Raw genomic sequence first — 16,339 nt, forward strand, 5'->3', positions numbered from 1 at the left:
TTGCTGTTGGTAACGTGACACGAGCCGTGGGGAGCACGCAGGCTGCGAGGTCGGGAAGCACAGCGCCGCAGGGGACGGACCCAGAGCCTGCCCTCGGTGGAAGCATCTCCAGTGACCTACAGGCTCTGAGTCAGGCTTGACAGGACGGAAAAGTCTTCTCAAAACTACACAGAAAACCCATTTGCTACTTTTTCTATGGTATGGTTACCAATAACTAATATTATTCAACAACAGAAGAGATTTCTTGTAAACTTCATATTTATTGATTTTTTTGGGACAAATTAGATCTTCTGAATCCCAAAGTGTACATATATATATTTATATATAGCTTTCTCCATAGGGAAAACACATATATCAAAGGAGGAGAGACATTTCTAAAGTGCCCCTTGTTATACAGTACTGAACATGATTTCTAAGAGCATTAGCGTAAATCCAAAGTTTCTGAGCAGGAATGACAGATGCGAGGAAAGAAGGACTGTGGTTTGCTCTTTTCCCCACAGAACAGAAAGAAGTTTGCTGACTTTAAAAAAATAAAAACCAAAAAAACAGAAACCCCCCAAAGAAACGTTTCTGGTAGCTGTGGAGAAGGCAGATGAGACCCGGGATGACTGGACCAGCTTACAGGCTGGCCGAGCAGGACAAGCCGTTCTTCAAGTGGAGGCTAACACCGATGAAGGGGTTCAGACATAACGGCATTGCACAACTCCAAGGGGGAGAGAAAAACTGGCAGAGATGCGGGACTCATATGTGAGCAGGGTAGTGACACTGTTACCTTTAAACCATAAGGGAGTAAAAGATGAGGAGGTCAGCAGCATCACCTGTCCATACAGTAAAGGCCATTAAATAATCCACAAGAAAGCTCATTTGCCTGTATCAAATAAAATGGGAACTCTTCTCTCCATCCCCTACACTTTTTACTGTGGAAAACACGGAGCAGCTGTATGCCTGGGTCGCTGCTAGTTACCAGGATCTATCTTGGGATAAGAAGCCAAGGGGGTTAAGGTGGGAGCAGAGTTTTCAATGCAGAAAGTAAGCTGTCATGCAAAACGGCATGTAAGAAGAGCAGGACCAACCCGCGCGGGCTGATCCCGCAGGTCCCACCAACACCGGCACACAGGGAACAACGTCGGGAGGATGGAGGGGCTCTCAGCCAACGCTTATGTGCTGAGCCCCGCTTCCCAATCCGGGCTTTTTCTCCTTCAATAAGCTCAGCCACTCTTGACTAGAAATGAAGCTTCCTGCCTCGATTTTATTATTTTATGAGTTGGAACAGTAAAGACACAGAAAGATGCTTCCTCCCCCTTCTACCGCAGCTACAGAAGGCAAAGCCACTCGGTTCCTCCTAAGAAGGGAGATGAGCCTGTTGCAAATACTCAATTGTCAAGAGTTTCTGATGAGGAGCAACTGTCCTGATCCCTAACACCAATCTCCGAAATACTGGCACACAAAACACAACGTCCTTGGGAAAGCACCCGCATGTACAAGGAGACAATAAAGCCCTGGCGATTCTGCTAACCCCGCAGTGTTAATGGTGCACTAGGAGTGAGAACAAACGACCTGTATAAACTTGTCCATTCTGCTGTAGAAACTGTGCTAAGCAACACGGGCAAGAGCTTCCTGGACTCAAGGATGCAAGGGGGAAAAAAAAAAAAAAAGCAGTGTTAACTACGGAGCAACCCAGGGCTTTATAAACAGATTTAATGCAGTTCTCAGCCATGTCTGCTCAGAAGGCACAATCACGCTTGATCTCTGTTTGCAGTAATTACTCCTGCCTCCAGCACAGTTTCAACCATAGCATGGACGGTATGGAAATGGCAAGTTTTCGTAATTAAACCTCTGCCACCATTCACAGCAGTCCACAAGCAGGCAAAAGTCCTGCTGGAGTCAATGGGCATTTTGGGCAGACTACGGATCACGTCTTCCTGTGGAAGTTCTCGACCCAAAACTAGATGTAGCCAGGCAGCACCGTGAAGGTGTGACTGCTCAGCCCCACCTTACCTCCTCCTCTGAACGGGTGCCACTTCCAAAGCGTACCTGGTCAGATGCTAGCAGGGACCATCCTCCCATCCTGCCCCAAGGAAAACGTCCGCTGGCTACAGCAGGAATTTTGCCTGCATTAAGGACTGCGGAGTATTTGTTTTTAAAAAGAGAGGAAGACGGAAGAGAGATCATTAATAGCAGTACTACACACAAAACGGTGCAAAGACCAGAATATTCAGTCAGCAATTAAACATGTCCTAAGCAACCTCCCAGGCAGGCGGGCAAGCACCCGCAGAGCCAAACAATATCCCTCCTCTCGTGACTCCGTGGGAGTTTGCCATTGACTTCAGTGAGATCTGACCTAACCACTGGAAAGGACGAACAAGAGGGTCACTTAGGATGAGGGGTTGTTCTTTGGTGCACGTCTCACTGTAGTCTGTAAGACACAAGTTATACATACTGATCTCCTGGAGCATACCGTTATCCTACACAAGACTAGATTTTTCTTTTCCCCCCAAAGAAAAAAAGATGTCAAAACTGCTTGCACTTTGGAAGATCACCACATCCACATTTATCCCTTTTCTAATCCACTGACTCCCACACTAAAACGTGGTCAGTTCAGGAACAAACTAACAAAGAAAAGTAACCCATGCAGCAAATCTACTTAATTTCTGTTGGTCTTCTGGTCCCAGGTTCCGCTCTATCAGGCCAGATAAACATATTGCAAGTTGCCAGCACGAAATATCTGCCTCTGCAAAACAAAAACGAACCCAAGAATCCTGGGGCTTGGGACTGGCACGAGGAATCCTGAAAGGGGGAGTGCCATGCACAGAGATCTGCAAAATCCATTATTGCATCAGCAAAACCAAGCCAGAACAAAAAACAAAACCCCCAAAAAACCATCCAAACAAAACATTGTCAACCATTAAAGTAATAAAAAACATTATTTTTTTGACATAGCTATAAAAATCAAGTCATTTATAAAACTGCAACAAATGAAGTCCGGTTGTGTATTCTTTTTCCTTTTATTAGACAGGACAGAGAATTTCCTTAAAATGCCATAACAAGTCACAGTGATTTTAGATGGTTTTTTGAAATGTAATATATTGACGGGAAATACCTTTAACATGGTTTAACTTTTTTTTTTTTTTTGTCACTGTATATGTACCCTGGTCCACCAAACCATCTATCTTAAAGTTTCTTGTTTAGAGAGGACACTCTGTCTTCTTCCTCCAAAAATGAATTTTGTCTAATAATCCTGCAAAATAATCAACCTTACAAAAGGCCTTCTTCAAATGTTATATTTATATATATATGTATATACATATATATACACACACATACACACATATATATAAATATAGACTTCTATGATTTTTTTTTCCCATTCTACGCAATGTCTCAATAAAGAGATCAGCAATTTTTATTCTACAAAGAAGCAACACATAAAAGGGGAAAATTAAAGTCTTAAGAACATCATATCCATATTTCACTGATTACACATAAAAGGAAAAAAAATCACCATGAACAACTGTCTTTGAAGTTTTCTCGGATTAGCAAAATTCAAGTGCAGAGAGGCCCCGTCTCTCGCTGCCAGCGGCAGGCTGGTTGCTGGGCGGCTGAGGACAGCCCAGCCCGCCGTCCTGCCGCTCGGCGTTTTCTGCACTTCCCTCCCGCGGAGTTGGACGTGGTTGGAATGTATGGAGTTTAGGAAAGGTTCCCAACAAAGACCTCGCTGTCGGACGATCCCCTCTAGGCCAGCTTCAGTGTGCTCACTGGGAATGACGGCATGGTTACCATAGTCACCGGATTTAGGACCGTTTGCCCAACTAACTGCGGGTGATGGACAACTTGGGTTCCTACAGCAGGCTTGGCCATCACCGCTTGCTGGCCAAGATTTGTGGTTCCATTCACTTGCTGGTGGGAGATCGTGTGAGCAATATGGCTCACCACGGGCTGGCTGACGGCCACGGGCTGAGGGTAGATGGGCAGCTGCTGGCCGAGGTGGGCCATGTGGTTGATGGTGGCTGGGTGCACAGTGATGTGGCCGATAGGCTGAGCAGCAGTGGTAAGTTGCACAGGGCTGGACGTGGAAGGTGCAATGTGAGCAATGTGCTTGGTCTGTGGACCCTGAATCACATGGTTGACAGTCTGAATGACCGAAGCGTGGGTAGTGGCGGTGTGGGCAATAACAGTCGATTGCACTGTCGAAGCCGCCACGATGTGAGTCTGTGCAGGGACGATCGCCTGCGGCTGGACCAGTGCTTGTGTCTGGATGGGAGGCTGTGCGTGGGCTGGGGTTTGTTTCTGCTGGATGGACAGGTGCTGAGGCAGAACCGCCGGGTGGTGGGAAGCAGCGTTTGAAGGGACGGCTTTCAGGAGCTCTGGGTGCTGGCGCTGGGTTAGTTTTGGTAATGAGTTCACTGGCCTGTCATCTTCCATGTCTTCATCCATGTTGTCTTCACCCTCTGGAAAAAAACGAAAAGGAAGAAACTCCCATAAAAAAGAAAGCAGAGCACGAACTGGACTAACCAGCCTCCCTAAAAGGCAGCACAGGCGGAAGAGACAACAGCAGGAGGAGTCACTGAGCTACGGGCAGGCGGCACGGCACGGCACGGCACGGCACGGCACGGCACGGCACGGCACGGCACGGCACGGCACGGCTCTCTCCTCCCTGCTTGTGGGCCAAGGACCCGGAGCCAGCCAGGCGAGACTAGCTCGAAGCCCCAGCTCGAGAGGGGTGCTCACAACAGGCGGAGAGATCTCGCTCGGCAGGCAAGGGAAGCAACGTGAGCAGAGGCAGACAGAGAGCACCTGGGCTGAACTCCGTCTGGGCTGAAGAGGGCTCCTTCTGGGAAGAGGAGCAGGGTTTCCTTTCCTGTCCAGTTGTTCCACCGATCGGCACCAACCCTTCTGCTCCCAGAGCAGGAAGGAAACAGCCATGGAGAAATATGGCAGCAAGTTCCTCGTCTGGTTCTGGAAAATGGACTCTCGTCCAGCTCAGGAACTAATGAAGCAATGCAGGGACATGCTGACCCTGTGCAGATCAGGAAGACGAGCAGGGCACCTTGCACTGCCTGCTCTAAAGCCAGCCATGCAGTAGAGATTAAAAATCTCAGAAGATACAGAAGCAGCAGGAAAACCAGGGAAGACACTTCCCTTTTGCAAGCTCTGTGGTTAGTAGTAGCTTGAAGCGATCATTTTCAGCAGAGGCCAGCTGGAGAGGTGAACGGCTGACACTCCTATTGACAAAGCACTCCTACTCTCAACTTCTGTCAGCCTACGCTTGGAGTCTGTGAGTATGTTCAAAGGTGATGAGCCCAATACAAGCCTGAATGAACCAGAAAACTCAGGTTTTCCCTTCCTGGAACCTGCTGTATCTTCTGCCTAGAGTGCCAAGAGCAAATGTTGTCATGATTTGAAGGAACTGCTGCAAATGGTTACGGACTGCTACAGCCTCCTCATCTCTGGAAAGCAAAGCACTGTACATCCACGGACTGCCTATTCTTCCTGCTGCAGATCACTGGTATGGAGAAAAGCATGCACTCTCCTATCTCACAAAAACTTCTTAATGGGAACAGCACGTCAGATATTCCTTAGCATCATTTCATCTTCACTGTGAATCCTTTTCACACAACATGAAGGCTCATTAAGTTGTTCAAATGCTCTGGTGATCCTTCCTGTACCAATTCCTTCTTCTCTACGTGGCTGAACACCCTCCCACATCCATGCACAAATACATCAGGATGCTCATACACCACTCAGTTCTAACAAGCAGGGATGCAGAGCTGTGCAAGACTAAGTTTTGAAAGCAGGGATCTCCATGTGAGGTATCAGCAGATTGAATGTGCAAACCTGCACTTTGTATCTACCTAACGTTGATACACGATTTTCAGTTTACTTTACACAAGCAGCAGTGTATTATTAGGCCAACATCAATGATTAGAAACCACTTGAGAACCTTTTACTTTATTCTGAATGCAAAGAAACCTTGGTGGTGCTAAACGAAGATCCCCACCACCACTATGTAACTGTGTCAGTGATGTACAGTGATGATTACAAGAAGAGAAAAATTATGGGTACCTGATGCTGTCGAGGTAGATGCCTGGTCATCCTCTGGCTGAACTGTCTGTCGAATAATTCTGTCAATCTCCAAGATGTCCATCCACTGGCTCAACTCGTTCTTCAATTCTGCCAGTCGCTGCTGGGTAGCAATCTTCTCTCTTGCCAGCCGCTCCATCTCATGTTCATATTCTTTTTCCTTCCTCTTTAAAGTCTAAAGACAGAGGGAAGAAAAAGAAATATAAGGAGAACAAAGACAAGTATAATCTACACTAACCTGGTCGCTCCCATGTCCATAGCTCATTTTTTTTTTATTACCAGTTATGCTGGTGTAAAACATGTTCAGGTATAGTTACGCCTTTCAAATTCAGGCAGGAAGGGAAAAGATGAGAGCTGGCCACGAAAACATGAAGGGTTACATTGGCCAACCGCTTTCTGCCTTCTGAGGGAAAACTGATGAGCCTCCAAAACTGAAATGCTTAACCACGTCAGGTGTGAGTCCCTTCAACTCCAGGGGTAAGTTTGAAGCCTAGAACTCCGCAGGAAAAGCTGGAAGGCTTTCTCTCTGAAAAAAAGTACTTCTGCCACTCTAAAGACAGAAAATGAAATCTTCTTCCTGCATTCTTCCTCTTTTGCTCTAATCTCCCCAACAGAACTGAAAAATTAAGAACCAAGAGCGCTGAACTATGACTATGACTCATCTGTAACGTGGAAGCCAGACCCTTCCCAGCACAGCACTTCCACCCTGCGGACTTCCTAAGCTAAACACAGGACACTGACGGCACGTGTGCGCAAACACTGGCAAGAAAGAACCTCTGCAAGGACACCAACAGACGAGTCATGGATGCAGGGCGCTCGTGGACCATGAAGCAGACTGCCCGAGGTCCCAGACAGGTATTTGCTGGAGGTGCAGCAACATAAACCGGGACTCCTCTCCGCTGTTTCAGTCCAAGGGAGCTCCTTGTTGCACTTCAACACCAGTTTAGAGCGACAGGGGTCAGGACTCAGGTCCCAACCTCAGCCTCACTTCACCTGCCTCATCAAATATTTGAAGAGGATTAGGGCTTACCACAGACTGGTAGGAAGGTGCAAAGGGAGGGAAATGGGTGCAGTTCCCTCTGATCGCCAGGCGAGAGGCCATGAGACCACAGTCTGTTAGCCACTCGGAGAGTGGGGCTATGGAGTTTTTACTACATAGATCAGTTCCCAAGCATCCCTAAGGAAAGGAAGCATCTCCACAGAGAGCAGTGCTCCTGCACAGCAACTAACTGCTGGCTCATGGCTTGAGAAAGGTGGAAAATACCCCACATCCTTACACGAAGACAGAAACCTTGTGCAGAAAACTCTGCTCTTATGCGGGAAGATAAAACCACAGACATATTGAAGTATTTCAAAGACAAGGTGCATAGGAAGAGACGGTATCTTTTACTAAGCCAACTGACAGTAGCTGGGGAAAAAAGACAAGCTTCGCACACAAGCCCAAGTAGGTCTACACAAAATCACAGTGCAGAAAAGAAAAAGCACAACTACTAACTAGCTTCTGAGCAACACACACCATACCAAGAGCTCCTGACCTAAAAGGGATGGTTAAGAGCCGACAATACCCTGCATCACGGGGGAAATCCTGAAGTCAAATGCAAAGGAACATTATATATCCTCCTCTTCTGCTAACACCCACTCAGTGTTGGAAATCTGATACGTTCATTGGCAGGGGAGGGAAGAGATGCTGCGTCAGTCAGCACAGTACACAAAAATGCCAAACACCACCCAGTACTATTAATGGGAAATATAAACCACATAGATCTGATCGGGATCAAATATTGAGCAGTGCACCAGAAAAAAATAGCTGATCTTCACAAAAGGTACTGTTTTATGAGACTGTAAGCCAGTAGTGTAGCACTGAATAGTAACAGGATAGAGAACCGGTCCCCCAGCCCAAGTCAGCACTACTATAAGCATAAAAGAGACAAAATAAGTGAAATCTGCAAAACCATGTATAGCCTATTTTCCAAAGTTAAGTTTCGCCATTGGGAATCTAAATCACATACACACTTCCGAAAATACCAGCCATACAGACCTCCACGGAGCCTGCACGGATGCTCTTTATCACTCACTGCTGGTAGGCACTGAATTTAAAAGCAAACCTTACACTTAGCAGAGCAGCAGAGGATCAGACTCACAATCTTCTGAATACAAGCTCTTTATTTCTCTCTCAAGTTCTCCAGGACAACTGCAGTCAGAACCTGACCTCGTGCGCTTCAATGGTTCTGCTGGTCTTTTATCTCAAAAGTTAGCCAGGAATAACTTTAAAGCCTGTTCAGCCAGGCCTTTAATTCAGCCTAAGCCAACACAATGACTAGGGTAGCTCCTGCCTTCTTATAGAAAAGTAAAACAAAAAAAAAAAAAGGTACCTTTGTCCTGATAATGACAAAAAAAGGAAGTATTTTTAAAATGGCCAAACAATGCGTATTAGCAGGGCACAGTCATTCTAGATGTGTAAATGGAGACAACCCCTCTCAATGAGGCTTATGCTTTGCCTCCTGGCACAGCTGGCTTTAGCTCAGCTAAAAGCCTCTCGAAATGGACAGTTTTCAGGTAAAGGGGGCAGTTCTGTCCCTCTCGCTGCTTTTCAAACCGTAAGCAGGCAGCAGATATGCCAGCTCCTCAATACCAAGAGTTTTATACTGGGAGACCCCAGCAGACCTGTAGCCTACAGCAGTGAGAGGAGTTACTGGGACAGCAGGGTGTCTGCAGCAGGGAAGGTCTTTTGGTGCAGGAGACGCAGGTTAAGTGGGGACAGGGACTCCCAGCTCTGCACCACCGCTGACTTCTAGCCCGGAGATGGTGTTTAGATCCATACACGGCTGAAGCCAAAATCCATATGCTAGTTTTAACGTCTGTTATCCTACTGCGTGCAGCCGAAGCATTTTGCCTGATCCAGAAAACACAGTAATGCTGCATGTGTGCTTTGATTTCCTTGCAGCCGAAGGGATGCGGGTGGGACACAGAGGGCAAAGCTGAGGCAATGAGGAAGGTGCATACTCCTGTGCTCAGATTTAAATATGCAAGAAGAGAACTCATCTGAATGTCTTCCTCTTTACTCTCTAATCAGGAAAGAAGCGAGTAGGAGAAAGCCTGAGACTAAAATCACTGCATACAGACACGAGCCCGGCCCCTCTCTGCAGCATTTCTCTCCAAGCACGTTCTCCACGCAGTTACTCACAGGGCACGATAACAAAAGGACAGAATACAGTAACACAGCTTTCCAGGAAGTGTAAGAAAGAAATCCACGCAGCCTCAGCACCCGTATCGTGCATAGCACAAGCATATTCAAGCAGATTTGGCTTCCTTCCCTGCTGCGAGAGAAGACTCCCAGCACCAGGGAAAAGCACGACTATGAGGTATGGCAGAGCAGCTGGTAATTAGTTACAAACTTTTAATTACTGAAAAGGCAGGCAAACCCTTAGCAAGCACCAGGACGAGTCTCTCAGCGAGCGGGGCCAGGGAGCTCGCTCTGTCGCTCTCCGGGTGCTCTACTCCTCCAGCACAGGCTTCGGGACGTGGCACTGCTCCAAGCTCGGACCCGTGGCCTCTGCTTCCCTCTGCGCTGCCGGCAGCCCCAGCCCTCCCCGTGCTGGGAAATGGCTTGACGAGGTGCCAGCTCCGGGCAGCCGCTCGCCACGACCGCACACTCCTCCCGGGGCTCCTGCAAACGGCCCCCCTGGCCGGCATGCTCGCAGGCTGGGTGCTCTCCAAGGGAAGCTGCTGGGGAGGCTGGAGGAGCAGATGGGCTGGAGTCTCTGCTGGCACCGCTAATCTTTCAAAAACTATTCTAGGATGCAATTCACTGTGGCTTGCTTGGTAAAGACGGATCTCCCGGCTGAGCTGCTACTTGGCCTAATAATGAACTTGGTCTGATTAACCGGAGCCCTCCTCCCTCTCCTGCAGCTCCTCTCCGAGCACTGCCCCACTCTCTGCAGGCACCGGCCTTGCAGGGCGCAGCCCCCTCCCAGGCTCTGCAGGGGCTGTGTGCGTGCCCTGCGTTTGAAGGTGAGCCTGGGAGCAGGATCAGACCCAACCCCGACCCACCGGCCTCTGTGCAGCAGCCACAGGAACCTGCCGGAGCAGGGACAGGGATTAGGGACCCTCCTGCCTTTGTACTTCTTCCCACTGGCAGCAGGTATGGAAGAGGGTGGGTGCACGTCTCCCTGTGTCCCCTCTGACCAGCATCACCAGCAGCCCCTTGGACAGACGGCTATCTGGCATCTGCCTGCCGACAGGTTATTTTCTGCAAATCATCCTGCCCACGTCAGGTGCCAGGTTTTCCTGTCAGTCAGCAGAAAGTCCACACCGACAGCCAAACCTTAGTCGTTCTGACTTTGCTCGCCTACCTACTCCCAGACAGAAAACACCTTCAGAGACATGTGCTGGTCTCCAGTACATTTTTTCTAAAACAGGAATTTCTTACAACAGCAGCAGTATCACAATGGATCCTATGCGATACAAAAAAAAAAAAAAGTCACAGCAGTTTTAAAATAAGAAGCAGCCACACAGACACTCCTTTCACCAAACCCAAACCTTTGGGATCTTCCAACAGAATTGGCACATAAGGCTAGAGCTGAAACAGGCAGAGGGGACCCTGAAACTACATACAACAAAATAACTAATTAAGAATGAAATTTCAATAAAAGGAATTCATACAAATGCCCGACCACCTGTCTTTCAAGGTCTGAAATTTCATTAAGGCAGAGGCACATGTGTCTGGAACAGCTGCAGGTCAGTAAACGCCATCCGACCCACGTCCCCGGCTGCTGGGAACAGCAATGGCAAGAGTTCTGATAAGGTGCTGGTACCTGGGGTGACAATTAAGCTGTCTGCCAAGATCCTGAAGGATACACAACCCCAGGTTTGACTCAGGCCTGAAGACTCAAACCCTTGTTCCTGAATTCCCTGCCCAGAAGATGATGTTTTCCTTTGCGCTGTCTTGAAGTTTCTCTCAGGACATGGTCCCCGCAGCAGGGGACAGGTCTGGAGTCCCCCAGACTCCTGGAAGTCACTACTTCGAGGATGGCTGCACCAAAAGGTGAGAAATCCTGAGGAGAGTTCAAACCGAACAGTTTTCCCTGTGCACGTCCAGGGAAAGTGCTAAGGGAAAGCCTGCTGCGTGGGCGAGCGCTCCCACTGCCCAGGCTCTTCACGTGCACAGGTCCCTCCCCGCGCACAGTGCGACGTTGCAGTTTGGGAAGCCTACACTGACCTCACGGAGCTGGTCGGAGCAGACGCAGTGCCTCTTCCTTCTTCTGCACCTAGCCAGCATCACTGCCATCCCATGCGTCCGTGTTTAACCAGAGAAGCAGCACACAGACAGGATCATGCCTGCAGCTGCCTGGTGTGAACTCCTTCGCTTAACCTGGTTCATGAAACATTGATCCTGTTTCTTCACGGTGGAAAAGTCGCTGAAGTTATCTGCATTTCTGTTTTCCCACTTCCTCAGAGCGTGGCGAGGACCGACTGGCACTGGGAGCTGCAAACCCCTGAAGAAGGCAAGGTGTAGCCATCCGCAGTTTTGCTTCTCTGTTCTGTACAAAGCAGCAGGGCTCTCACAACCCAAAGCCAGAGAGACTTGACTTGAGCACAACCCACACGTACCAAAGAAGGCAGCATGATTTCCGCCAGCTCAACAGACGCGCACCCCCCCGAGACTGCTCTTTTCCGAGCAACAAACTTCAGCACAGACCCTTCTCCTTATGTTTGTGCAGCGATGATTGTAGGATTTCTTTTTTTAATGTTAAGAAATTGGAAGCCTTGGTTGCCCAGGCAACTTTTACTCTGCAGTGTAAGGAAGCTACAGAAGATACAATGTTAAAACTGATTTTTCACTTCTATGCACTTAAAAAAATTCCACAAGAGCATCACTTAAAAGAGCCAGTAAACCCTGGCCCTGATGTGGGGGAAGCTGATCTACCCCAGGAAGAAATAATGGATTTCCTCATTTTCATGTGAATCCATCCATGGCTTTTGATGGTTGGGAAGTTTTGCAAATCAGCTGCTGGCTCTGGTGAAAACAAGTTGATCATTTCACTCCGAACATTTACAGTTCTCACAGTTTAACTCCTAACCACACACAAAATAGGGAGCTGAAGCCAAATAAAGTGCACAGTAATCGCTTGCTGCTGGGATCAGTATCCCTGCAAGACAATTTTGAACGTGAAAGCTGTATTTAAAAGGTGCTTTAACCATGCAGCCACACACTTCAGCGCGTGTGTAATATAAAGTACAAGAGCGGTCCCACCAAAAACACTCCTGAGTTTGAAGCTGAGAGCAAGTCTTTTGCTCGGCAATGCCTGCAGAGGACCAAGGGCCTGGGACCCAGCTCTGACCGTAACCCTCTCCAGTGCAGTCACCATCCGCACTGTGCAGAGCAGCTGCTGCTACCGTATGCAGGTGGAAATGCTGCAGGAAGCACTGAAGTGGAAAAGGTAGCAAGGGCAGTGGTGAAGAGTCCCTTCATCTTTTATTTAAACAGCAGTGACCAAATTAAAATCCATACGTGGGTTTGCTTTTGCTCCCCGTGAGTATCTGATTTTCCTCCTTGACACGTAGCTGTCGGCTTCAAAGCAGCTTTTACCCACATGGATTATTAAAGCAAGACCAGCGCAACTGCAGTGACAGCAAACACCCAATGCAATACAGTTGTAACATTTTGCTCCTTTGTGCCCATTCTTCTCGCTGCTTCAGAGCTGCTATTTGGTCCTTGTGTGCATTCCACTTGCTATTATTTGGTAAACAAACCAGACACAAACTACCGTTCTCGCTACGCAGCAACAGTCATTTGTCACTGTAAAGAATCTTCCATTTTATAGCTGGCTGTAATTAAATTGCTTATTCTTATGTCAAGATTGAAAATAATGCCCCCAATGCTTTCTCTGCGCTTGCCTCAAGAATAACGCTAGCCCTGCAGTTGGCATTAGTGAGGTTTAAAAGGTCTTATTAAAAAGCTCCCCTTATAAACATTACATTAGCAATTTAAAAACACACTTTCAATTATGAGCTCTTCCAAAAGCATATTTCAGCTGTTGTGTTCTATTACATGGCATTCACTGATTAAAAATTCCTCATCAATGAGCAATCATGAAAGTGATTTGCAATTTTGAGCCAGATTCTTTAACTCTTTGCTAATGGGATCGCAGCCGCCGCAGCAAACCAGGAGCTGCTGGGCCAGGGGAGGTCCCTGAGCCGCAATCCCACCTGCAGGACCTCCATGGGATTCAGCACAGATCCGACCCAGCCGGTCAGGCTTTCCACTGCCGTACGGAGTTTTGATTCCTATATAATGGGAAAGAAGCTAAATCCTAAGAAAAGGATCTTATCCTTACAGGGACTGCCACGGTGCAACAGATCTACAGCACGAGTAGTCCACCAGCCCGTCTCCACAAATGTTGCAACCAGAAACATCAGAGGACAGAGGGATACCGAGGAACCTGCAGTCCCCAAACAGCCCAAGCCCCCAAGACTGTTGGCAGAGGTGCCACACTCACCTGTAGTACTTTGGGGTTTTGCATTAGTTATATCAATTTTGGGCATTCCTACTTTGAATTGTGCTAAATTTTCTATGAGGTGCTTCAGGTGGAACGAGCAGTTTGTTTAAAGCACAGCATCTAGCGAAATCGCTTGCCCCAACTGAACCCAACCTGCTGCAATGAAGAAGAGCCCACGAAAGCAGGAAAACTGAGAGCCGGTTCCCCCCACAGCATCAGGCTGGTGTCCGCAGCCTCCGCAGCTGCCTGCGCTAGCAAAGGTGACGGCACCCACCGGAGCCTGCCTGCAAAGGACCTGCTCCTGCACCCTGGACCTCCGCGACCTCCTGGACCTGATCTCCTGCCGATGCCAACGGGCCCCTCAGTCTGCGGAAAGCAGCAGCGGGCAGGATCAGGCCATCAGCAGAGGTAACAGTGGTACCTCTCCTTCTGCTTGTGTGAAACCCCGGCTGGTTGCCACGGGAACCAAAGCCATGGTTTCCATGGTAACTGCTTCATTCGGCTGGCTCTTGGAGATGAAATCGCACAGCGGTGCCAGATGCGCTAGCCTGGTACCACCGATGGGAAAATACAGGTCGCGGCACAACAGTACCACCGCAGCGACTGACGTAGCTGCCGCACTGCCGCGGCTCTCCCACGCACGCCACCCCACTAAAATCACCCACGTGCAGCTACACCCAGACAGTTTGTACTACAGCACTTTCTCCATGGGTTTTCCTGAGAGCCTTTGCTCAGTATAGGATTACAGTCTCACTTTCCTCAGATAAAATATAAAATCACAACGGGCTCCACCCAAAGCTCCGAGATGTTAACGCGAAGTGCTCAGCACTGAGGCAAACATGGGGAGGGGTCCTGCAGTGACCAGTTCTCAGCGGATTGTGAGAAGTGACAGCTTGTGTGTTGAGGGAGGGGAGGAGCAGAACAAGGACTTTAGGAGGCTGAAATCGGTGCACAAACAGTGGTAGCCTAAGCTCTCAAAGCTAACACTTTACACGAGCACCAAAACCAAAATAAAACTTGCAAGGTGAAACAGAGACCATCCCACGTTACTCACAGGTCTAATCACCAGCACCCTGCAGCAGGCCGATCCAATCCCAGGCACGGCTGCTACCCTGTAGATCCTTCAAAGGAGATGAGGCAATCTGCAGTGTGGCGTGAACCCCGGGGTGCAAATCACCCCGACGGGTCATTCGCCAGCAGCCTCGTGACCCAGCTCGTCCATGTGTTTAACCCCCTGACAAGGAAGGCAGCCGAAGAGCGCTGCTGTATTCTGGGAGGTGACTTCACCCTCACATGCATGCAGCAAGCACGGTGACTTCAGGAAACGAGCAAGTCGTTTGCTGCAGAGGCTGCACCGGCTTTTCTGCAAGTACAAGAGAAGCGTGCTGGGCAGGGGCTTGTCATCATCACGTTTTTGTGCACCCACCACTGTTCAATCTAGTTGCAAGGGAAGAGATTAATATCTAGATAGAAATACTTTACAGAATAGGAAATCTGCCTGGAGCAGAGAAATCATGGGAAAATGAGAACATGCATTGTTATTTACATTTATTATTTGCACATTGTTAGCACTTAAGACTCCCGATAAAGAAAGACATTGGGCCATAATCTCTGGAACAAAAATATAGCTGAAACATGGCTATTTGCACTGGCCTTGCAGATCCAAGAGGACTCAGCCTCCTGAAGCACCGCTCTCTGGACAAAGTACAAACAGTTACTAGGGTAGAGGGTAGGAAGAATCCAAATCAGGAAGACAAAGAATAAATTCAGAAAAAAAACAAAAAAAGCAGCAAATGATGGGAACACACAGTACAAACACAAACCAGGGAAAGGCATAGCCATGCCCAGGGGCTGTCACCAAAACCATGCTGGCTTCTACCAGTTTAGCAGATCTGGTTTACTCCTTGGTACGACTCTCAAGGTTAAGAGAAATTCAACGTTAAAAAAACTGAAGTATTATTTGCCATGACTAGGTGTTAAGTTTGGTCATGTGTTTTGGTTTTCCTATTTTTTTAAATAGTCTGTCAGTCACGAAATAAGCGAGACATTTTTAATGATGCTAATGGATTCTGGATGCCCAAAAGACCCTCAAATACTGTGGTGTTTGTTATTCAGAAAACTATCCCAAACAAATCATTTTAATTTGTTTGGTGTGGGAAATATGTCTCTGGTATAACCGTAATAATTTTCTGCAAGCAAAAATAAAGCGTGCTGCATTTCAAGGAGCGATTATTATTAACGACACAACTGCTGGATGCGGAACCCTTGCAAGCCTTTCCTGAGCCTACGTGACAATGTACAGACAGCATTTCTGGAGGGCAACAAGCAGTTACGCTTTAGAGCTACAGCCAGATCTCTTACTGCTAGAGATGAGGAGAAGATTAATGTGGAGACATATTATCGCTACATCTACTTGCTACAGCATTCTTGTATTTTTCTTGGAGGCATCTCACAGCAGCCGCTGTGGGAGACAAAGCAGAGTTTTGGATGGGTCCCGGGTACGGCACTCCCTTTCTTCGTATTCCTACAAATTTGGCTCAGCCAACGACCAAGACGCACCCGTGAGCTGCGCATCAGTACGTAAACACTGCCCAGGCTTTGAGCGGCTGCCCGGGGGAGCAGGTAGGCGAGGGCTTCTCCTGGGAGAGGAGCACACCTCCCAAAACACAGTTTTGGCAGGTGATGGCAGCCCCAACGACCATGAGCTCTGACAGAATCACCCTCCCCAGCAGAAGCGGACCACCACCCCACCGCACGCA

At 48.3% G+C, this 16,339-nt stretch overlaps 1 protein-coding gene across 1 annotated transcript in view; it reads right to left on the reverse strand.

Moving 5' to 3' along the window:
- Positions 1–254: 254 nt before the first annotated feature.
- The window catches only part of MNT (MAX network transcriptional repressor), a 47,135-nt gene continuing 31,050 nt past the window's right edge, over positions 255–16,339 (reverse strand). The window contains exons 5-6 of the mRNA XM_050909045.1: positions 6,064–6,256; positions 255–4,448 (exon numbers count right to left, since the gene is read on the reverse strand). Of these exons, the coding sequence (XP_050765002.1) occupies positions 3,733–4,448; positions 6,064–6,256 (909 nt within the window). The 3' untranslated portion in view covers positions 255–3,732. The remainder of the gene's footprint in view (positions 4,449–6,063; positions 6,257–16,339) is intronic.

The sequence above is a fragment of the Gymnogyps californianus genome, chromosome 20 (assembly GCF_018139145.2).
Source record: "Gymnogyps californianus isolate 813 chromosome 20, ASM1813914v2, whole genome shotgun sequence".
Lineage (NCBI taxonomy): Eukaryota > Metazoa > Chordata > Aves > Accipitriformes > Cathartidae > Gymnogyps > Gymnogyps californianus.